The sequence below is a fragment of the Gordionus sp. m RMFG-2023 genome, chromosome 3 (genome assembly GCF_954871325.1).
Source record: "Gordionus sp. m RMFG-2023 chromosome 3, tfGorSpeb1-WG-v2, whole genome shotgun sequence".
NCBI lineage: Eukaryota > Metazoa > Nematomorpha > Gordioida > Chordodea > Parachordodidae > Gordionus > Gordionus sp. m RMFG-2023.
Window position 1 is genome coordinate 44,971,508 of NC_088777.1, and position 25,696 is coordinate 44,997,203.

A 25,696-nucleotide genomic window follows, 5' to 3' on the forward strand; every position below is an offset into this window, starting at 1 on the left:
GTAAGCAAATCAAATGATGAGACAAAAAGAAAATAAAAGGGAAATTATATTTAAAAAAAATTGATACGACAAATATTAACGAAATATAAATAAGATACCCCAAAATCTTATTAAAAATAGGAAATTTGAAGCCATTAAAAAGCGTATCTAAAGCAACTAAAAGTAAAATTGTTATTACATTTTTAAGATAATCCAACATTATCTTACAACTTTGTGGCCCGGCAAAAAATGGCAGGCTCTGTGTGTATAGATAACCTTAATAATGTTTTAAAATCCCTATATATATATATATATATATATATTTATACCTTTTGCCAAAAAAAATAGTTTCAACAAAAAAATAATCTTATAAAGAAAATTTATATTTTAAAAAATTATTCTAATATTATAAAGCTTGATTTTAAATCAACAATTCAATTTATATATGTTTTTTTAGAATGCAAAAAATAATTGATATAATATTTAAAAATCTTTTTTAATTTTCCTATTCGCTTTTCCATATTTTTATCTATCATGTAAAAGAATCCCCTTCCTTTTCCGTCCTGAATGAATTCGAAGGCGGGGTTTTCGCGCTGTCGTCTTGTCGAGGTTTTGACGCGATTCCACCATGTTTCGTCAAGGTAGAGGGGCAAATCGATGCTTCTTGGTTAGTGGATATGGGGTAGGAATTAGAATGAGTCATGGGTGGCGTAACCAAGGCTGAGGAATGTGAAGGAGGAGCAGGCGGTTTAGCGAAAAGCTCGGCTGATGGGCTACGTTGCTTCGTTTTTGGGCAGTTCAGCTTATATTTGCAAAAAAGTTACGAGTTAAAAAATAAGAAATTTTAAAAATTATTATCTTAAGGGTAAATTGGGAATTTTTAAGTTGATCATCATGGGTTAGTGTTGTTAATCGACTAAGTTTAACCGACTTGGCTTCCTAAACTCGAGTTCACGACTTGAGCTTAAATCGTATTCATAACATGAGTGAACAAAGTTAGTCGACTAAATCGACTAACGACTCTAAGTCCAATGAATTCGACTATTTAACAACACTAATCACGGGGGTAAAAAAAATATTATGATATAATAGGACATCGTTAGCTATCTCAGCCACTTTCTTTCAATTCAATGTCTAAATAGGATTTATTGTCTAAAGTTTTAAATGATGATGATTGAAATCTTTATTTAATTTTGGTCGATGAAACTTTACACTCTTAAAATGAATCGCATAATCATAAAATAAATATTATGATTTCGAAAAAATCTTTTTAATTTTAAATACATTTTATCTTGCCAAAAATTAGATTCCTTGGTTTTTAAAATTTTATCTTTAAGGACCGCTATTTTTTTTATATATTAATTTAGAAAAAAATTATTTTATATAGTAAAAAAAAATTTAATCTACAAATTTAAGATTATGCATCCATTCAACACTTGAGTGAGAGAATCACCCGGGCCTCTTAGAATTTAAATAAGAATTAGCTCTTTAAAACCCAACCTTTTTAACGAGTAATAATTTTTTTTATAAAGTATATATTTATATATAAATAGAAGATTTCTAGTTAATATTTTATTTTACAATGCTATAAAAAAAAATAAGGTGCCTAAATACAAAATTATATTATTAGGAATAAAAATGCGAGCATTACAATAAATATTGTCAGATTCTATATGTGCAATCTAATAGTAATGAAAGGTATATCATAAAAACGTAGTGTTGTTAAACGGCTCGATTTCTAAAAAGTGTCAACCCAATATTTTAGTCAAAAATATTATGCAAGCCTGGAAATTGCACATAGATGGCAGAAAGGTTTGGACATCTATTAATGAAATCTCGAGGCTTGCATAACATTTTTAGGCTAAAATATTGGGTTAGCCGTTTTTAAAAATCGAGCGGTTTAACAACACTATAAAAACTAAAAGAAATAGTTAATTTGGCCAAAATCGGAACATAAAAATGGTGAAAAGTTAAAACTCAATAAAATACAAGCAATTAGTCAGAGAATTAATAAAATACGATTGAATTTATTATATAATTATATTGTAATGCCTAATAAAAGCAAACTGATTATGTCAAATTAGCTCACAATAAAGATATTTCATTTATTTTAGTCGTCAAGGTTAATGGATAAAAAATCTCATTGGTTTTTATTCATTCCTTATTTTAGATTTCATTCCTGTGCAAAATCATCTCCTCCCACCCATAATGATTTTATTTTACATTATGATTTAATTATTCATCATAAAGTTATTTAATTTATTATTTATAAATAATCGTCTATACTTTTATATTTTATTTTTGAAGGTATTTTTAATATTTTTAATAATAATAAACATTCATAAAATTTTATATTCTTTAATACCAGAGTTGTTAAAGTATCTGATATAAAAATGTTGTAACTGAAACTTGAATAAATACATTTTAAGCTCTAATGTCCTATTTATAGACATCCTTTATATAATTTTACTCTATGTAATATTATAATTAAATTTTTAAAAAAAAATTTGTTAGATATTTGTTAGTTTATTTTTTTTCGATGTGAAAAAAGTTTTATTTTATTACAATGAATGATAAAATATGGAAATGCATAATTAATTGTCCAAATAAATTATATATCATAGTATAAAAATCAACATTAGCGTTCGTCGTGGAGGAAATCGCATCCATGGACATGAAATTGGATTGAGGTACGAGCGGAGGGCAAGGGAATGAATAGCCACAGTTAGGACACAAATGCTGGTGGGATTTGTTCAGAAAGTGGGCGTTTTGACAGGTTATTATGTTCACTTTTATCATTAAAAATAAAAATAATACAAAAATTATAAATAAAGATCAAAAAAAGATTTTATCATATGAACTAACATTTAAAATCAAAAGATTTATTCAAAAAAGATTGGGAATTTTGAGAAAAATTTGATACAAAATCTTAAAGTGAGTCTTTTTAAAAATTATTTGAAAAAATCTTCGTTTTTTATTTTGAGGAGTCTGTAAAACAAAACCCTTGTTCCAAATACAATTTGTTTTAAAATTTAAACTTCATCTAAAACTTAAAGTAGATATTTAAATTTAAAAAAATATATAAATGCATTATAAATATCATATTACTAGGCGAAACTGATCGGTTAGATAAAAAACTGGTGTTCAACCCGCCGCCGGTGCTGTTATTATTATTGCCACTATTACTATTGTTCGGATTTGCGCCGAACGATGTAGTGTTCATGTTAGAATTAAGTAGGTTGAAAGAAGGGCTCGCGATATTTCTGGCTCTAGGGGTAGATGGGTAGTTATTGAACGTGTTCGAGTTACTCAGGGTATTGTGAAATTGGGTAGGGTGGAAAGGATGAAATTGGCCGCTACCACCTTTGATCCGAGGGGAATGGTCCATAAACCTGTTATCAAAGAGGTTGAAGGAATTGTAAATGTTAATTAAGTGCCATCTATCGTATATAAATTCCAAAAATTAATGTGTTTAACTAATCGTTTCCTAAATTTTGTGTCTGAAGATTTTGAACAAAAAAACCAGTGTCTAAATATTGAGTTAATTTTTGGCTCAAAAACTGGCTGAGTTTTCGACTAAGCTGGCGTGGCTCAGCCGTTTAACAACACTAATAGCTACATCAGTGGAATGAATAAAAATTTAAGGAATACCGGCCTTGGTATCGTCGGTGCAATCTCCACTTACTATATTAGTCCTTCCGATTTTTAACTATCGATTTCATGAAATAATACCTAGGTCTAAACAAGGGTAAGTAAGGCGCATTGTCAACCCCCGGTTATATAAAGATTATTGCTGAATCCTTTGCTCATTTTATTCCCTTTCTTTTTAGAATTCTTAACAGCTGTCTGAATAGAATGTGATTTTCAGACTAAAAAAAAATAATGCTCTGAGTATTTTGGCACGTACTAATTATCAACTTATGTTCAAAATTTATGTTAATAATTAAGAAAACTTGGAATCTTCCTCCATATCGATACTCGATTCACTTTCCGACAGGGTTCGAGTTAGAGCCACCTCTTCCAAATATTTTTTCCTCATGCACTGGCTTTCATTTTTTATATTTTGCTCCTCTCGACTTATTTGATCCATTTTTTCGTAATCTAAAACCCCGGGTTACACAATATAATTATCCATTAGACATGAAATATTCATTAAACAACTAAAAAAAATTATATTATATTGGTGCCGTAAACTCAAGTCAAAGGAGTAACATCATTAGTAACTGTGTTACTTTTTTAAAAAAAAATTAACATTTACTTACATTATTACCATAATAAAATGAAGCTACTAATGTAATCATTAAACCTTCAGTATTAATATTCTATTTTTTAAAATTTTTGTGAATGATCCTTTGTAAATTATTTTATTTTTTATTCCATTATTTGTCTATTTATGAATATTCCGGTTTATAAAGTATATCTTCACCATAATGTTCTTATCAGGGATGTATAAACCCTCCTTCTAAAAAATGGGTTAGAGTTTGGGTTCAGTGAAAAATCTCTGAACCCGGTTCGGGTTTATGGGTAAGGAGACCAGAAAAATAATAACTTATTAAAATTAGTTAAAATAAAAAATTTATTTTAATTAGTATTACCATATTTATGAATAAATAGCCACCATTAATATATATTTTTTTAATTCACTTATTATATCTAAGTTATATTTGATAATTTGCAAATTACATTTTATAATAATATTTTATATCAATTTAATAATTCACAAGCAACAATATCTTAAAATAGATATTATATATTATGTTCATTTTAAAAAAACTTTTAAAATCTGCTTTGTTGGGTAAAATTTAAAAATTTTTACGAAAAATTTAAATATTACAAAAATGATTCCACGAAAAAATGATCAAAAAATGTTTTTTTTAAAATAAGATATCTTTTATAAATGAAAATAGTAAATTACATGTTTTTTATATTATATTATTTTTAAAATATAATTTAAAATAAATAAAATGAAAGTTTAAAAAAAAAATAATTTTTTAAAAATTAAAAAAAAAGCTTGAACCCTGGAACCCTAAATTTTAATATCGAGGGTTCTGGAGGGTTCGGGTTCTCATCCCTGGTTCTTATATTCAAGATATTTAAAAAACAAATATCTTACATTAAACAAAGCAATTTTTTGATATATTTCCTTCTATTCTACAATTTTTTCTTCCTTCTTTTCTACAATATTTTTTATCCTTCTTTTTCAAATCACCAAGAGTTTTAAATGGCTGCCCTATTATTTTAGCAACTCATCAACCTTGGCGTAAAAGCGACTATATAAATAATTTTAAACTATCTTAGCCTAATAACTAGTTGTGTTATACTTGTTTGACTATAGGTCTCAAATGCCACTAAATAAACACAGTTTCTTGCTGACTAGTAATTTAGGGGAGTTATCTTAAAAATCGTTTTTTTGTAATTTTATTCAAATTTAGATATTAATTTCTTAAGGACCCCCCCCCCCTTCCCCCGCAAAAAAATCCATTCATTATTTAACGTGTATCCTTGGTAGCGTTGAGTTGTCTCTTGAGTTTGGCCACCTCGTTTTTGAGGTGCTGTACGTGACGCGTCAGTAAAGCCGCCTCCGACTTTCCAGTAGTATTGCTATGGTTTCCGCCTACTTTCAAACTGGTCGCGCCAGCGTTGTACGAAGAACTTCCGGAAGGGGGCGGTTGAGGAGAAGGGGGTTCACTCACGGGTTGATCCAGCTTCTCTTGCAAGAGTCTGAAAAATATTTCGAATTCGTAATGTAAGTATATCCTAGCTACAAGTTGAAAAGTTCAGGATAAGAAGCCATTTTTTTGGTGGCAGGTACAATCACTTTTATAATCGATTTTCACTTATCGTGAGTGCCAGGCTCGGAGATATTTTTTTGTATTATTTATTATTATATTCAAAGGTATCTTAAAAATTGAGGGTAAAGCAAGGATTATTTGGGAAGATAATCACGTGATTATATCAGTTCATGTAATTATGAAAAAGTAAGCACTCTTTTTTAAGAATCGAATGTAGATTATTCATAATTTTTACAAAACGCTAAATGAACATCGTCAAAAAAGGTTGAACATCTTCAACAAAATTTTAGCATAAATTAGTTCAAAAATTAGTTCGCAGATTTAAAAAAAACTAGAAATAGATTAGATTCGCCCTAAAAATTAATCTGTGATGCCATCTAGAATGTTATAATTTTATTTATAACATAAAAAATAAATTATGCTTACCTTTTCTCGGCTTCCAATTTTTCCATCCTTTTCCATAGTTTATTGACCAACGCTTCCTGTTCTTGTTCCAAAGTGTTTTCCAACTCGATTTTCTCACGGCGTAGCTATATTATTTTTTTCCCATGATTCAATACATTGTATATGATTTTATTTGGTTCTATAAATTTTAATCATATCGTTTTTCATGTATATGCAAGACATTATATGATTTATAATATACGAAAATTCGATGGGGTCAAAATGGCCAATTCTTTTAATCTGTTATTAAATTCGAGTTCTTACCAGACTGGAAAAAAAGTCAAGTACGTTTTATCATATACTACGTCCAAGTTCATTTAGAAATATTATATAAAAGCAAAATTGAGTTAAGGAAAAATAAATTTTAAAAAACCTTGGGATGTAGGGTTATTATATATTCCAAAACATTGTAATACGAATTAAACGTAAGATTAAGATATCATAATTATAATGAATAATTCCAAATTTCGTATTAGTGCAAATAATAAAATTTTTATTGGTTTAGATTTGACGAATATTTGATTGGAAAATAAATATTAAAAAAATTAAAAATATTTTCAAAAGGGAAAAATTAATTGTAAAAGTTTTTTAATGTGGAAATTAAAAAGTACCCACAAGGAATATACTAAATACTTGCGAATAATTTGAAATATTTACGAAAGATTCCAAAATATTTTGGTATAATTTCAAATATTTTTTGAATAATACGATCGAATAAGGACAAACTATTAATTAAAGAGAATTTTTTATTATTACGTAATTAGTATTAGAATAATTTTGTCATTTATATTACTAAAAAAAATATGAACTGATTTACCATAATTCATTCTAGGTATAATTATTATTTCTTAATGAATGTAGACCCTTTTGCCGACTATTCTCTAGTTAAACATAAACACTATCTCATTAACTATATATAATATTAAGGATAAACTTGTTCCAAATTGGCCTGCTTGTTAGAAGTTTCAGCTTCCAATTTCCTAATTTTCCTCAACAATTTGTTGACCTGTAACTCTTGTTCCTGTTCCAATGTTTTTTCCAATTGAACTTTCTCTTGTTTCAGCTAAAAGGATGAATTTTTTTTTTATAAACAAATAAGAAAAAAAAAATCGATTTAAGTTTTTGAATTTTAAAATATATATTATACCCCAACGGCCAACGCTAAAGTTAAACTCGCTTGGCATCTATTTATTACTCCTCCAGGGATTTTTCAACTTTAAAAATAAAAAATACCAGAGTCGAGGGCGGCCATTATTAATTTTTTTAAATCAATTAATCAGTTGGAAAATAAATTAAAATGGAACATTTAAGAATAAACCCGGATTCCACTTGAAAATAAAATTGTTTCAAATCCGGTCCGGGCTCAAAATTTCGACCTTTGCAAGAGGTCCGATTTATATAAAATGGTACATAGAGACCTTGAAATTTTTCTCTAATATTTATGTGTTAATTAAAAAAAATAATAAAAATCATATGACTCTAAAACTTCGTGTTTCGAAGTGTTTTTTTTATTTAAAAAAATAATTTATATTAATATATTGCTACCATAACAACTAAATGACATACAATAAATTTAATAATCCAGATGAATTATTATTCAAGCTATTACAATTAAATTACATTTAACTTATAAAATTATTTGAAAGCTTCATTTTTTTAGTAGCCTTGAAAAAGGAAATGCTCAGCTTTTGAAAGGTAAAATCTTGTAATTTTCAACGACATTTTTATCGGTCAATATGACATCCCTTTCTTTGTAGAGTATGCAATCTTTAAAATTTAAACAATGTTTGATAATCTCATTGGCGTTAGATAATTATTACGTTTTATGATTCATAAATATTAAAAAGGCATGGCCTATCTCGACATATCTAGATTTTATAGTGATTATCGTCCTGATGGAGTAGCGAATAATGGTGTAGGGTGTTGTTAAACGGCTCGATTTTAAAACGGCCAACCCAATATTTTAACCGAAAATGTTATGCAAGCCTCGAGATTTCGTTAATAGATGTCCAAACCTTTCTGCCATCTATGTGCAAAATCTCTAGGCTGCATAATATTTTGACTAGAATATTGGGTTGACCCCTTTAAAAATCGAGACGTTTAACACTAGTTAGTGCTTTATTTCTATTCTCATTTATGTATTGCAGCCACTTGGATAATATATATTTCTTCGGGTTTGAATGTCTCATCTCCTATTCAATATATTTATTTATTGTGACATCCATGATTGAAAATGCACCCGAAAATCTATACCATCCTGGCCAATCAAGATTTCCAATGAGATCTAGAGTAATATGCCAATTAAAGCCAATCGTCAAAGTGTGGCAAATGGTGCAAGATTAATATGACATATAAGTGCGATAAATGTAATGTACTGATACATATATACAGAACGCTCAAAATTATATCACCAAAAAATGAACTCGTAACCTCACAGTTCAAAAAATTATTTTTTGATTTTATTTTTTTGAAATTTAAATATATAAATATCTTTATATTAAAAAATAAATCTCTTGAAGTTTTTCATGTTTTGATATCTTGGTATTTAACAGATCAAAATGGCGGATAAAAAATTATTTCTCATACCTAATATTGATTTTTTGTAAAAAAAAGTCCTATACATAAGATCTAATTTTTAGTAGTCAGCTCCCGTTAGGATAGACCGGCCTTATCCTGCAGGGCTAACTCTAAATGTAAGTGTTGATATAAGATATTATATATTTAATAAATAGGTTAGGGTTACTGACCAATGGGGAAAATGGGTTTGGATTGGTCCCTAAAAAACTGTTAATCGATTATAAAAAAAATATATATTTAAAACCTGGCACAATTTTCGGCTCAGATCATTCGTTAAAAACTCTTCTTCCTGTTCATAATTCATGGCTAGAGCCTCCTTTTCTTTCTTTAGGACTTGAATCTTCTTGAGCAGCATGTTGCTAATGAATTCCTCTTCCTGCTCAGCTTTAGCTTGCTTTAGAATGTTTGGTGTATATTTATAAAAAATAAAAAAATAAATATTATCGTCTGTTATGCGTGATAATTTAATTTATTATTACAATCAATGAACGGGTAATAAATACCTTATGCAAAAGGCTATAAAATCTCGTAAAAATAAAATACAATTTTGTATAAAAAAAAATCGATCTTATTTTTGGCATACAAAATATATTATAATTAAAAGGTGTTGTCTGTTTTAAAAAATATATATCTGGATAAAATGCTAATGACGTAACTCTGGACGTATTTGATCAATTAGATCTAACGCCTTAAAATTAAATGTTTTTATAAATAAGGCCTTCAGATTTTTCCAAAACAAGCAAATAGGTAAAATTTATAATGACTGCGCGATGCGATGAAATTAAGTAAACAGTGATTGATTATAAATTTCATCTATTATTTACTTACTTTTGAAAAGCGAAGATGCGCATCAACGAAGCCTAAGACTAGATACGCATTACCATTAGCGTAAGCCTATATTCAAAAAAGAATCGAATAGATTCATCCTTTTATTCGTCTTCGAATAAACGACTATTAGGCAAACTATCATATGTCTTTTAATAAAAATTTTATCATTTTTATTGACTGTCAATCTGATAGGTGAATATGATTAACATTATACATCAAAACTACTTGTCATTGGCTTTTCTCAATTGGGCCAAATTAATTGTCAAAAAAATGGCATATTAGTGCGCACAAATACTCGAAAGCGGCGTCGCGAGAGCCAACAAATCATTTCAGGTATCGTGCTAATTGGTTAAATTACCGTTTGGCGTTAAAAACCATTTTGAAGTTTAATTTTCGATATATTATATATAAAAACTCTTTTAATTTCATGAGAGAGATTTAAATTTAAAAGCAAAAACAAATATTGGACAAGTATAATCAATACATTATATAAAAAAAAGTCGATGGTTGCCACTGTATATAGAAGGGGGGGGGGCAAAGTAGGCATACTTTCATATTCGTACGAATAGAATAATTTCAAGTATTCCTATTCTTATCTTGCTCGAATAATTAAATTAGTGAATGGATTGGCGACAGCGATAAACTATTAACATTTACATTTCTATAGAATAATTTGATGTGAGTTGACAATTAAATTTATAAAAAAAAAATTAAAATAGCAAATATTAGGAGAGAGAGTTATGATGTTTGTGACAATGGAAAATATGCACCATATTGGTATTTATCATTATTGAGGGCCACTAGTATCGTTTAAATTGAAAGGTGATATCGAAAACAATCGAGACAAATACATGCTGTTTTCCATAAAGATTATAATGATTTAATTAGTAATATTCAGGATGGCGATTAGGTAAGTAAAACGGTTCCGTTCCATTCCGGTTTTTGATTTATTAAATAATACAATAAAATCTTTTTACATTGACTACTCAAGAGTGGTTAATTGGCCGATTATAGGGTCATATGATAGAATTGTTTTTTAACAACCAATACTCTCTCAAAGAACCTAAGTAAAACAATCACTATAACGAGATTGTCAAACTGATGGGGTGGTGATCACATATGGGGGTTTTACTGTACATTTATTGTTTTTATTTGACCCAAACAAACAAAAATTGTAAAAAATAAACTGAATTTATTTTATAATAAATGATTGAATTTTTAGTGTTGTAAACGGTTCAATTTTTAAAAATTTCAACCCAAATATTTTAGCCAAATTAATATTTTGCAAGCGTGGATATTTTACTAATAGATGGTAGAAAAGTTTGCGCCATCTATTAGCGAAAATCTCAAGGCTTGCGTAATATTATTTTGGCCAAAATCTTAATTCAAAATTCGCGAAATCTTGCCTTTTTTAAAAAACACTGTGAAGTGTTGTTATAAGCATAATTTATGCAATATTTTATAATCTTTTAAAATTACAATTTACGGGAAGAAAATCTTTGGGCGCCCATGAATGTTTTTGAAAGGACCTGGCTCCCAAATGCCACCCTCCCTCCATTAATTAAAAGCTCTGTAGATAGTTTTTATCTACCATATTCTATTAAGAAAATCATTTTTTTTTAAACAAACAGACGATAAAAATTTGATGTAAGATTTCTTTGTATAAAAAAAACATTTAAAATTTTTCAACTATAAAACTTTATATATTATTACCCTGTCAGAATATTTAATTTTAAAAAAGGAAATTTAATACGAAAAACGTGGAAATTTATATTATATAAAAGATGAATTAAATTAATAAAAAGCGATTTGATTGATTAAAATTAATGCAGCAAGCAAAAAAGTTAAAATTGAATCTTACATTTTCCTCCAATTTTTTTTTTTTGGTAATAAATTTTATAGGGTACAATAAAATATTTATGTAAATTAATTAGAGAATAATTTCATATAAAAATGAATTTGATGATGATATCTAGACCGACGATTTGAATGTCTGCAGGAGACCATGTGGCATGCCATTTTGGCAACCCATATAGGATCCAGAATACTTCAAGGTAAATTTGGTCTGCTAATTACATATTTTCTTGCAAGAATAAGCCTTGAAATAATCGTGAGGTAGGGTATTATTTTATTTCGCTTAAATTAAAATTTTTTATATATGCTATGCGTAACCAAAATGACGTCCTCAGTCTAGGTATTATTAAATGTGATTGGATATGCCATGTTAATTCCAAAATTAGATTCTACAAAAATTTTAAGCCTATTAATATTATAATAATTAATAATCTAAACATTATCGGGGCGTTTTTATATGATCAGAAGGCAGTTACTCCTCATTCACGAGAATTCGCGCTAACCAGAGATATAGAAAGAGACAGTTAAATAATAAATGCCACAATATAGATAGATTTTGAAAAATAAAAAAATGAGCATATTAGGAAGGATATAAGAGTATAGGGGAATTGCAGGTTATGGTTCTAACATGTGAAAAGAAGACTAGAGGGGTACAACGGCGTTGGTCTGCAAAATAGAGGAATTTGGTGGAGGTTAGGGTGATGTTATTAAAGCTAGAGATGAAACAAGACGGTCTGGAAGGTCCACGGTCCTGATATAAACCGCCACGATTCGATATTGCCACATACTTTTCATCTCTACATAAATCCAAAATCCAATCCTTTTTTTGGAAGAAAAAAAATTGGCGGTAGAAGATATTTCGATGGTATATTTTTAGGAGGGGTGCGACAAAAATTTCTCTTTGGCTTTCCCTTAAATATTCTAATGGTGAAAAATGTTAATTGGGTTTCTATGAATTTTACAAATTTAAGAATAAATCTTAATCAATCCAATTTTTACTGTTCAGTACTAAATGATTACTTGATTAAAAAATTTTTTTGACACCTTTCTTCATACTCGAGAAGTTGTATCTCGAAATTTAAAAAATTTTACTCTCCAGGTTCCCACACTCCCATCTATTTACACAGAAATGAAAGCAATCGGCAGATAAATAGGATAAATATTTCGGATTAGCCATGAATGGTGATTTAATAGCTGGTACAACGCCAAATTTTTTCGTTAGGCTAGATTATGGGTCAGTCACATAGCCGAGACCACCAGAAATGCATGAGGCCTCCAAATTTGTTCCTAATTGCTTATGGAAATAACCCCACAAATAATCTGTTGCCTTCAGTAACTAGATTTGAACTGATTAAAAATGGCAAAACTTAATATTTTTTCAAGAAAAAATATTACGCAAGCCTGAATGGCACAAAGTTTGAACATCCCTTAAAGAAATCTCGAGGGTTAAGCTAAAAAAAATTTCTGGCTAAAATATTCAGTTAGCCGTTTTCTCAAAATCGGCTCAAATCGAGCCGTTTAAAAACTCTACATCCCACCCGCCTCAACTAAATCTTCTGGGCTATGTTATATGAGCACAATGGATAAAAATTGTGAAACATAATACAATAAATTGAAAATACAAAATTTTAAGTGAAAAATTCTTTCATTCAAATAGTTAGCGATTGCGCTATTCGCTAATAACAGTTTCCTATGATGGACCAGACTGGCATCCTAAAAAAGTGGGAAAATAGAATCGACCAAATAAATTCATTATTTTGTGTTGGACTTTAAATTTAAACAGCCTCATTAATAAATCAAATTTTTATTAATGTTGTATTGTTGTGTAGTTAATAATTTATTAAGCTTATTTATAATCGATATCAAATAGTATAGAGAAAAAAAAAGTAACATAGACCAGGAAGGAGCATTCTTTAACCAAACTGGTGGCCTTTTTAATAAAAATTGTATTATATATTTTTTTTATATATATACCATATCATATATTTAATTTCTATTTTAAAGTTCATTATTTTAAATTATATTATTTTGAAAGTCGTGATAAAGGAATGAATTACTTTAAGTTTAATTAAAAATTAAGTAAACTAGGTAAAGGATTGAATGAATTACTTTAAGATGATAAAAATTAATTAATAATTGACTAAAAACTTTATTTATTTTAATACAATATAACAATTAAAATTGAGAGAATATAATAAAATTTCCAATAAAAAAAAGTTAGGATTATTTTTGTCTCTTTATATAATATTTTCTTTACATAATTTGCATCATCAAACTAAAATAAAATTATAACCATAAAATGATTTTTCTTGTATGAGAACGTATGCAAATCTTTCTTAAATTAAAAAAAACTATTTACTTTTACAAAATCATATTTAATAAAATATAAAATTATCAGGCTAAATATTTACATAATAACAAAAACTATCTTTAATGGCTTGAATTCAGAATATAAAAATTAACTACATCATTAAAAATAATTATTTGGCAAAATATTTGAAAAATAAAAAAAATTGGGATTTGAAATTTTAAAATTGGGATTTGGGACTTATCGATTTCAAAAAAAATTATTTTAATAAAAAAAAACTATTAGGCAAAATACTTGAATAAAAATAAAACAAATATGTTTAATAACGACATAACCTGAATCCAGCAAAATAATGAATAACCAACATTACGACATATTTAATTATAATTATGATGAATATCTCATAATTTCTAGTTAAAACAAGTTTGCTCAATTAAAAAAATACTAAAATTAATGGCTAATTTTAATGCCTGCTTAAGATATTTATTTCAATTAAGAGTTGTTAAAAAAGTTAAAATATTCGGAATTTCGTATTATTCATTCTTTTAGCTATCAAAAAAATTTAAATATCTATTTAATAATTAATATCAGAGACCTGCAGGCCCGGCCCTAATCCCAGGAATGGGCCGTATTTAAAATATACCCGGACAGGGCCGTATTTTAAATTTTTTAAATAAACCCGGGCCGGGCCTGAAAATTTTTTTTAAAAATACCCGAGCCGGGACTGTAAAATTTTTTAAAAAATTTATATAACATGAATTATTATATTAGTCAATTAGATATGGTTATAATGATTATATATAGTTATGATTAATATAATGTTGGGTGAAAGTTAACACTAGCTAACATTCATAGTATCTATTACATAATATAATTATAGTTTTCCTGCTATGGAATAAATACGCAAAGGAATAGGTAATAAATACATTATTATATAATATATGTTATATTTTTATTAATTAAAATATCAGTTTTATTTTTTATAAATACAATTAATATAGTATATTCTCAAAATATTATTTACACAAATTTTTTATAGTATCAATTTGTAATATACTAAATATCTGTTTAGAATATAAAAAATAAAATATTTAGTGTTGTTAAACGGCTCGTTTTGAGCCGATTTTTAAAAACGGCTAACTCAGTTTTTTATCCAGAAAAATATTACGCAAGCCTGAAAATTTTGCTCATAGAAGGAGCAAAGGTATAGACATATAGTTTCAAAATTTCGAGGCTTAGTCAAATTTTTCTGGCGAAAATATTGAGTTAACCCGTTTTGAAAAATCGGCTCAAAACGAGCCGTTTAACAACATTAGCTAATATACTTGCTTATTAAATGATAATATTTGCTGAAAAATATGATAAAATACCAAATAGGTAAATTTTTTGTATATAACCAGAGGTCGAATATAATTTTAAAAAATTCCGAGCAGGGCCTAAAAAGGCTTTTTTAATAAATCCAGGCCGGGCTCAAAATTTTTTTAAATATTCGGGCCGGGCCTAAAATTTTTAAACCCGGGCCAGGCCGTAAAAAATTTTTGAAAAAAAATCCGAGCCGGGCCGTGCAAATGGTACCTCTGCAGTCTCTGCTTAATATAATACCAATCAATAATTTTTTTGAAGTATTTTATTATATTTATAATGCTTTTTTTAAAAAAAAATAATATTTTTGTAGCTTTTTAGAGAATTAAAATTTGAAAAAAATATCTTATCAGCTATAATAAGTAAATAAACTATTTCTTTTATTAAAAACTAGCGTGACTTGTATATTTTGAGCCCAAGGTTATGAGCTTTAATCTAGAGTACTCAACTCTCATGGTTAATTTTTTAACCAAATATTATAACTAACTATATTATGTATATGCGGCTATAATTTTTTTTTAATATTCGTATCACATATAAAATTTTTAACAAAATATATAATTTATACCCTCAAAAGTAATTTTAAAATGCTTGCAATTTATCAAAAATAAAAAATAATAAGGGTTTTAAATTATCCAATAATTATCTCATATAAAAGATAAAACCCACTTCTATATAAAATTAGTCTTTAATTGAACAAAAAAATATGTTTAAACTACAATAAAATTAAATCTTTAAAGATATTGAGTATCTGGGGCTACTTTTCAGAGATTGATATTAGCTTTAAAGCGTTATTTTTAAAATTTAATTTTTGTTTATTGAAATTTGAATATGGTAAGAAATTATAACTCGAAAAAAGAAACAACTAACAAATGATGAAATAATTAAAATATTTAACGAAATTCGGTCTTTGCTAACCGTTATGGAGAAAACAAACTAAGTTTAGGTAACATTAAAAAAAAATATAGATCAAGATTAATGAAACTCAAGATTATAAATTGTCTAAATCAAGATAAATATTCAAGAAAGCAGCATGCTAGAAACTATATTATACATACCTAATAAATGCATCTAAAATGTAATGTTAAAAAACCCGATTCGGGTAGATTTTGTAACAACTGCCCGATTAAGATTATAGCCAAAATAAAATTGTGCAAGCCTGGTGATTTTGCTCATAAATTGCAGAAAGGTTGGGGCTTCTACTTGCCAAATCTTGAGGCTTACACAAATATTATTTTGGCTAAAATATTAATCGGGCCGTTTTAAAAAATCGACCTAAATACGGGCTTTTTAACAACACTACTAAAATGTTTGTGGATCTTTGGGTAGATGCTCTTTTTGGGCACATGGAACCTGTGGCAATTTTAATCCATTCTTAAATTTGTCTAAATAGTTAATAAATTTCTCTAATTTTTTATAATTATTTTCCATTATGGCTCATTTTTATCAATTAAAGTAGACACTAAATTATATAATTTGTATATTTTAAATCATTATTTTGCACTCAAAAGTGCCTCATGGGGGGAAAGCTCATACTTCCCCGGGTGTAGCTCATCCTTTCCCAAATTTTGTTTCCGGAAAATATAGTGTTAAAAAAGTAATAATTTTTATTAAAAAATTATTTTTTATAATATGAGATGTTATTAATTCGATATTATGAAGTAGTTTTAATTTTATTGATGCTTGCCTTTTAGGACTTGCATGCTCCCCGGTCTGCCCTATTGATTTCTTATACGAAAGAAAGGTAACATATAATTGTGTATTCCAATTCTGTTGGAACATTGGCAAAAGGATCTATAATTTTATAAAGGCAAAGTCAATATTTATCAAAAAATTAATCCCCCTACTTGTACGAAAATAATAAATTAATAAAAAAATATATATAGAATAAGATACGATTTCTGCCCAATTTAAGACAGTTGTCCATTTTATCAAAACTTTTTATTATCTAATAGTAGTTAATAGGAATTTGATTGAGGCTCAAATTTTGGTCACATTAGAGAGTTGGTCGAATTTTTGAGAGCTTACATTAAACAAGTTTTTACTTTATAAAATAATTTTTATAATGAACATCGACACTAATTATATCATTCCTTAAGTGGTGTCTGGTTAAACATTCAATTTAAAAGCTTGTATTTGATGTATTTTGTAACTTAATATTTTCATTTTTATTGATTGCAAAAAAAATTATTATTGATTTTACGCACAATTTTATTTAATTTGTATTAATAGTAGTAAATAGCTTTAGTATCAATCAATTTTTATTTTATAATAAAATTTATTCAGGCATTTTCAATGTTAAAATAAAAAAAAAGACCCCACATATTTTCATTAATATTTATAACAGATACCTGAATTGTCAGACCCAAAGCCCGGAGACACGGGCCAAGTCGTAAATTTTTTTATTAAAAATAAATCCGAGCCAGGCTAAAAAAAAAATTTATTTTCCTTAAATTATCCGGGTTCAAATATTTTAAATAGCAATTATTATGTGTAAAACCAATGGATATATAATAAATATAAAAATTCCAGGCGGGGCCGCGTTTAGAATTAAAAAAATCCAGGCTACAAAAATGATTTTTTTTCCCTTAAAATTTAGAATTAGTTATTATTTCAAAAAAAAAATGCTTATTTATCTTTCAAATTATCGTTTATAGTGATATATTGTAAATATATATTTTGGGATGAAAAGGGGGTGGGGTTTATTATCTTAAAATAATATTTACGAAAACAGACAAATTTTTGAAAGTTGGAATATTCCTTCCCGTCTCCTCTTCCCCTAGGCTACATCTACTGGTCGAGATAATCTTCGTTGCTAAAATAAAATAAAAGTCTAAAAAGGTTATATTATATAAGTTCATATCATTATTCTTGTCTTTTACAAATGAAATAATAAATGTCGGGATCAACTTTATAATTATACAATATAAATACAATATTAAAATATATTAATATGGACACTCATGGAATGTAGTCTCGACAGTTTTTTATAAAAATTTCATGCAATTTAAAAAAAAAATTAGATCATGGTTAAAGACAAAAAATATTTGTAAAAATTCATAAATGAAATTAAAGAAGTCGTTATCATATTATACCACATATTGTACTTAAAGCAATGAAAATGCGACACATGAGCAGGGGTGAAAATTATAAATAAATTATTGTAGTATAAGTATAACAGTAGTAATGAATAAATTATGATAAATTCTATTTTAATTTTTGTTGGAATTATCTTTAAATTTAATAAATTAATTTATAAATAGTTGAATTATTTAATAAAAAAAGATTTAAAGATATTTGACGAATCATATGATGAAAATAATAATTATCCCTGATTTATTATTCTTCATTGGCTAATGAATTGAAATATTTGGAACAGACATCAGAACAATGATTCAATGTTATTGTCGTAGCTGTACCTTCATGAGCATAATATTTTTGGGAACGCCGTGTGGATATAAATTGTTTATATAATTCGAACTTATCGTTTTAGGCTCCATTCATAATTGAATTATTGTTCTGATGTCGACTCCCCACATATTCTCATTCCTGAGTCAATGGAAAAATTTTATTTAATATTAAACCTTAATAATTTAACTATTACATAAAATAATTTAAACAAAAATTTTCATAAAATTTATTTTAATTTATTCTATACATACTATAATTGTTATTTCTTTTAAATTTTCATCCCTACTACCCATGTGTCGCATTTCACATTGATATAAGTGCAATATGTGACTAATCGTGATAACGAATTTTTTTTTATATTTAATTTAAGAATTTTTACAAATATTTTATATTTTAACATATTTGTCTGATTTTACATATTTCCCCAAATTTGGCTATGTAAATACATTACCCATTAGATTGAGTAATCTCACCGTCATAAAAAGTCGGAGTTACAGATTTCTCAAAATCAATCATGGATATGTAAATTAGAGATCTGCAAATCACGGACCAGCCAGTACCCCAACCCGGGAAAAATATTTCGAGCCGGACTTAAATTTTTAAATATTATATCATTCCATTTTGTCTAATAATTTGATATATTTTAAATTATTGCAAGAAATATGGCGCTAATATTTATTTTTTGTAGAATATTTATATACAGTAAAAAAAAGTTAAATTTTACTATATTTAAATAAATTCAGGCCAGGCCGGGCTTGAAAAATTAGCCGATGCAGATCAAAAAGCCATAATCGGGTATTACTATTATTGTTAATCCAAATTAAAACCTTTAATTTCTCTTACCCGGTTTATTGCTTGATCACAATGACTACTGCTAGCTTCTCATTTTTTTATATAATTATTACCAAATAATCCAGCATATTATTTGTCCTATCGAGAATTCTATTTCATTATGGCCCTGGGAAAAAGAATCACATCCACCTTAGGTTTTAAGAGATAAAAAAAGGGGGAAATATGGCTTTTCTCGGTCGGAGTTAACCCAGTTTATCATTATTTTTGGATTTATTGTAATATTGATTGGCGATCCACAGAGCTATGATGATGCCAAAGGGTGTCTTGTTTTTATTTCCCCGCAGAACTGTTTAAAGCTTTTGATGAAAGTTGGGCCATAGTAAGATACTATGATTTTGGGAATCCCGAATATAGCTCATAAATTTTTTAAAATTATAATTCTGAACCGTGGACTTCTTCATATTCAATCCACTTTGAATATGCGTCCACGGTTATGCAATATGACTTCTTGTTTAAATCAAAAAAAAATTGACGCGTATACGCCCCCCCCCTGGAATTGTTTTAGTCGAAATACTGCCCATATCTTTACGGGGCATGGGGGTACAGGTTCTTATGGAGATTAAATATTTTGGTTCAATTTCTATGCTAATCCCGGGCAACCATATTTATTCGTTAGTCCATTGCCTCTTTTCCATGTGTTGATTACCAGCATGCAGTGGCGTAGCTACGGGGGTGGTTTTCGGGTTTGGACCCCTCCCAGAGCAAAATTTTTTTTAGATTATATGTTCAAAAGACTTAAAAGTGATTTTATATGAATTATATTTTTCTGGTTTTGATGTTTGTGGAAGGATATTATATTACTATTGAAATTATTCTGGATAGTATTATTATAAAGTCATTGAGAATAATCTACTAAATTATAATAACATAATTATTGATGCATTTAAAAAATATATTTATTATATATTATCGAAGATATGGTTATGATTTGTTAGATAAACCCGGCCGAAGGCCGGCAAAAGGCCGAAGGCCCGTTAAAGGGTCTGGGGGCGAAGCCCCAGATTTTATATCTATGGCCCCCTCTAAGGAAAATTCCTAGTTACGCCACTGCCAGCATGTAATAAATGTAAAATTTTGTTTCTTAATTTAAAGGGAATAATTGTAATGTTACCCCACATCCATCCACGATAGATAATTCTGTCTGTAATTTTTCATTATTACTATTTTCCAAGGTTTTCAATATATTATTCTTTCTTAACTCCTGGGAAAAAGGCATATAAAGTTATTAGGAAATAAATAAAAACCATATAATTTAAAAAATAAATTCCAGTTTTCACTTTATTTGTATAAAAAAAATGCAAAGAGGATACACACAGCATAATCATAAAATAATTCTTTTTTTGTGTAATGATCATGATGTTATTCATAAATATTTTTTACACTTTTCATTTTAGATTGGCATCTTGACCTCAAACTTTGATTGGCAACATGTATTAGTAGGTGTGAAGCCTCATTAACCCTGAGGGGTAGAGGGCATTGTTCTCATATAATACCTCTTACCTGGAATCTCGTTTTTATTATCATAGGAAGTTGTGGGATTTATTAAACTTTTAAATTTTTTGATCTATTTTGAAATCATAAAAAGTCATGTTTAAGCTTGAGGTATGACCTAATAATTCCGTATCGAGCTTTAACTTAATCCATGCAGATGCAGCTGCAAAATCAATTAAATGATTGAACATTACCATACATTGGTAAAATTACAAATCGAATAATATGCTATAGCACAATCTAGATTGTTCAATCTCCCCACATTTTGATTTAATTTCTCAATAATATTCTGAGAGAATATAAAAATATGGGACTTTTTCCTCTTTTTGACCAACTTTACATTACTACAAGTTCATTTTCAAACCCTATAAAGGTCATCATTGGGCAACCGTCAAAACATTTAGTTAAAATCCTACCTATACCCAAACTGTGCCATAAGATCTTCTACCCTTTTTTTTAATGTATCGTTCTGATCTTAACCTAAATAAAATTATTTTTATAAAAATAACATTTCATGCGTAATCTCCTTGGAAATCTGATTTTAAGAGAGCCTGTTACATAAAATACATGTTTTAAAAAAAGCACTCCAAAAGTGTGGCTGAGGTAAAATACATGTTAATGAGTGCTTTATGGAAGATTATCACATAATCTCAACATTTCCACCAATATTCAATTTACCAGGCATTGGGTAGGAGTGGATTCAAATGATGAATTCTTGCAGTCACACATAAAAAAAATCCCAATAAATATTTTCACTTATCAGATTGGGCTTGATTCTGATAAATTACCATTTCTACTTACCAACACCCCCCCCCCCTCTTGGTAATTCATCATCTGAGGACTTTTCACTTAACTCATAATTCTCTTTTACAAAGTATCACATTTAAAATTACATTAAAAATTATAAAAAAACATATATTTGTAAAATAATTTATAAATTATAGCCAAACCTGCCTAATTTGGGCTTCTGATAATTCTGATAACAGCCTAATTTGACCAAAACTTTGAGTCCCAATCAAATTTCTGTTAAATACAATTATGAAATTCCTAGATAAATTAGACAACTATCAACTTTGGAAATTGGGCAGATATTTAATTTATTGTCAATTTGCATAAAACCAATATAAAGTGGGCCTTGATGTCAAATAATGATTAATTATTAAATTGATCTGTATATATTATATATGTATACAATCATTTTATAATAATTATATATATACTAGCTTATAACCCATCAAGAATGAAGGGGTTGAGGGGTAATTAGTTAGTTTTTCTCCCTACTATTATGATAGTTGTTACCTGTTATTTGAAAATAATATCTTTTTATTCTTTATAACCCCCTCCCTACCCCCTTTAGACCAGGTCTCCAGGCCTGCAAAAAATTTATTTTAGGTCAATGTCTGATCCATAGTTGATAATAGAATTCCCAAGCGTCCAAACTGATAATAATTTTGAAAAATTTTCCCTAAGCCCAGTCCAATATAATTCATAAAAATATTTTCCAAGCCCAGCCCCACCCATAATTTAAAAAAAAAATTTTCAAACCTGGCCAATACGTAATAATTTTGAAATTTTTTTCTCAAGCCTGAAGATAGGTAAATCTCTAAAAACCATATTCATTTTTTATTCTTTTTAATCCCGATCAATCCTACTTCAGACCAAGACGAACTCATTAGCACTAAGAGTGACTACTATTTTTTGAGTAAAAATATATTTAAATTAGCTTTTACCTGAGACCCATATAAATATTATGCCTAATATCTTATATAAAAAAATTCCCAACAGGTTAATGCTCATAATCATGTTGAGAAAATTTTCTCAAGCCCGCTAAAGACCATAATAATTTTGGTAGTTAAGAACTGAAATAAAATATGTAAAAGTCATAATTCATTTAAAAATACAAAATATGTAAAAGTCATAATTCATTTAAAAATACAATCAGAAAATGAAAATTGCATCTTGGTTTTTTGATCAGGCCTAGCTATGTCTGCAAAAAAAAATTTTCGGGTCAATGTCTAACCCATACTTAAAATTCAAAATCTTCAAGCATCTATTTTAAATTTTATCCAATATGACATCACAAATTTAAATTTGATATTTCTAATAGTCTTAATGCTCACTGTACTGCAACAATTTTACCTCTTTTTCTCCTAAATTTTAATATTTTATAAAAATTTATTAATAATATATATTTAATATTTATTACCATACACACAAACTAAATAATTACCCTTCAACACCGTCAGCTAATTATGGTAATAAACGGCAAAATTTTAAAAATATCAGCTATTAATTAATATAAATATATATATAATTAATATTTTAAATTTAATTATATTCAAGTTGGTGCATGCGTAAAGCATACGCCTTTGAAACACAAGGTTTGTGGTTCGACTCTTGTAGATAGCAAAAAATTAACATTACATTATATAGTCTCCTTAAATTTTAAATGCATTAGGGAGATACGAAAAAGATCGTGTTTCGATTATAGAGATTATATATATTAGATTCTTATTTTGTATAAGTTTATGCATACATATGATTTTGGTGATTTAATAAAATAAAAAAATTATTTAAAGATGGTTGAACATAATCTCATTTTTTGCTAAATTAATAATATAAAAGCTGTTAAAATGTTTTTTTAAAGTAAAAATTCTTGATAATTTTGGCGACTGTCTAGGTTGGGCCTTAGTCCCAAAGGTTCCCAAATTAGATAGGTTTGACTGTATATAAATATGTATAAAAGTGTGTTACATTGATAAAACATTTCATAAGTTTTGAGAAATTTTAATGATCAAAAAAGATAATTGATATCATTTAGATAAATAAATAATAGTGTAGTATAGTTTAAAGATCATTTCTTTACCTGCACTAACCATTGAATCTTCAATGATTAGTGTTTTTGAAATTAAAGCTTCAATAAGAATATGGAGCAAAAAGAATATCACAATTTTGCAGTTGTCTCTAGAGGTCTGCAAATTGGAAAAATTTAAGGCCCAGTCTGGTGGGAATTTAGCTTTCCTGGTTTCTAGGGATGTACTGATATTTCTTATCAGATCAGATCGGGCCAATATTTTATCTTTTTGTATTGGCCAATATAATAATAAAATTTTCCAATCCAATAAAAAGGTGTCTTAATTTTAAAAATAATTAAATTTCATAATATATTTGTTTACTTATTATGTAAATAGATTAATGTTGAGCTGATTTAAAAGTGGCTAACTGAATATTAGCCAAAAAATATTGCCTAAGCCTCAAAATTTTATTAATAAATAACCAAACCTTTGTACCATTTAAGAGCAAAATCTTCAGGCTTAGCTAATATTTTTCTAGCTAAACTAGTGAGTTAGGCTTTTAAAAAACCAGCTTAAATGAACTGATTTAGCAATACTAGATGTATGCATTAAAAATAAAAAGGATTAGTATGTTTATGAATACAAAATCAGATAAGATATTGGACCGGTAATCGGCCGATGTCAATTTAATATCAGTAATTTTGGCCATATTGGCCTCTATCTGGTTCAATATTTTACTAATGTTGTCCAGTCTGGTTTTAGATTTTTTTTAAATACAAGGCCTAAACCAAAATGTTATTGAACATAAAAGTAAACAACTATTTATGATATTGGGAATGGTTAAATTAAAAACACTATAATTGTAAGTTCTAAAAAATATCAGAATTCATCAAATATATATATATTGAAAAAAAAATATTGATTGGCCTGACCCATTAATTTTTTTTCCCCACAAAGCCCAAATAAAAATATTCAGACATTAAAGTCCAGCTTATCAGGCCAGATATACCTCAGTTGTATCTTCATGGAAAATTATTTTTTATAAATCTTTTAGTTAGCCAATTTTTTACCTTCAAAATATAAATTCCCCACTGTTTTTTTTAGAAAATCATAAAATCAATAAAGTTTTTGATATATAAATGTTTAAGAAAAAAATGTTTATAAAATCTTAGAATTTAGAAGGTTTATCAATGTCAATGATATATAATTTAGCATATAATATATGAAGTTCAAAACAAACTTTTCTAATTATAAAATGAAGAAGAATTAATAATTGTCATATGTGCAATTAAAATCTGCATATTATTAAAAAATAAATTTTTTAAATGTAGCAATATCATAGTGTAAATATCATATTATACATAAAAGATCTTTTATCATTAATTTTGAAGATATTTCTTATAAAAAGAATAGCTAAATAAAGTTACTTTAAGAAACATTTTGAGATTCTTATATAAAGAAAATTAAACATTTATGCAATATAAATAAGAAAAAATACTTACAATTGAAACGCTTGCCTTTCGTAAATTTTTATTTTCTTCCAGCAGATTTTTACACCTAAGTTTGTATGTTTCTAATTCAACTTTGAGAACTTTGCACTCTTGTTGGAGAGATTCAATTCTTATATGCATCTGCTCTTTACTTGTAGGTATTTGCGTTTTCAAATTTGATGTTCCATCAATAGAACTACAATCACTTTCTAGTTCACTTGCGCTATCGGCCATCGGTAAATGTTTTTTGTGAAATAAAAATTCAAATGGGAAACTTTTGAAGTGAGATAATCATATGTTATTTATTCCAAACAATCTAACAATTTAATCCAGTTAAATTATATACATTATTTTATTACCTAAATTGAAAATAATTATTATATTTTGATAATATGTATATACTAATTATATAGAAATATAATTTCTTTTATTTATTTTTAAAATAAATTAAATACTTTATTTTTGATAATAAAATATTCGTAGCATTAAATTAAAATGTTAAGATAGATCAAA

At 27.4% G+C, this 25,696-nt stretch overlaps 1 protein-coding gene across 1 annotated transcript; it reads right to left on the bottom strand.

Annotated features, from left to right (window-relative positions):
* Positions 1-492: 492 nt before the first annotated feature.
* LOC135927402 (coiled-coil domain-containing protein 6-like) lies at positions 493-25,499 on the bottom strand. Its single transcript, XM_065463372.1, has 9 exons — positions 25,196-25,499; positions 9,037-9,186; positions 7,150-7,278; positions 6,198-6,301; positions 5,474-5,700; positions 3,933-4,080; positions 3,088-3,371; positions 2,617-2,768; positions 493-781 (listed from the first exon to the last, which is right to left on the bottom strand). The coding sequence occupies exons 1-9, from the start codon at positions 25,415-25,417 to the stop codon at positions 512-514; spliced, it is 1,686 nt and encodes a 561-aa protein (XP_065319444.1). The 5' UTR covers positions 25,418-25,499; the 3' UTR covers positions 493-511.
* Between the last annotated feature and the right edge of the window lie 197 nt (positions 25,500-25,696).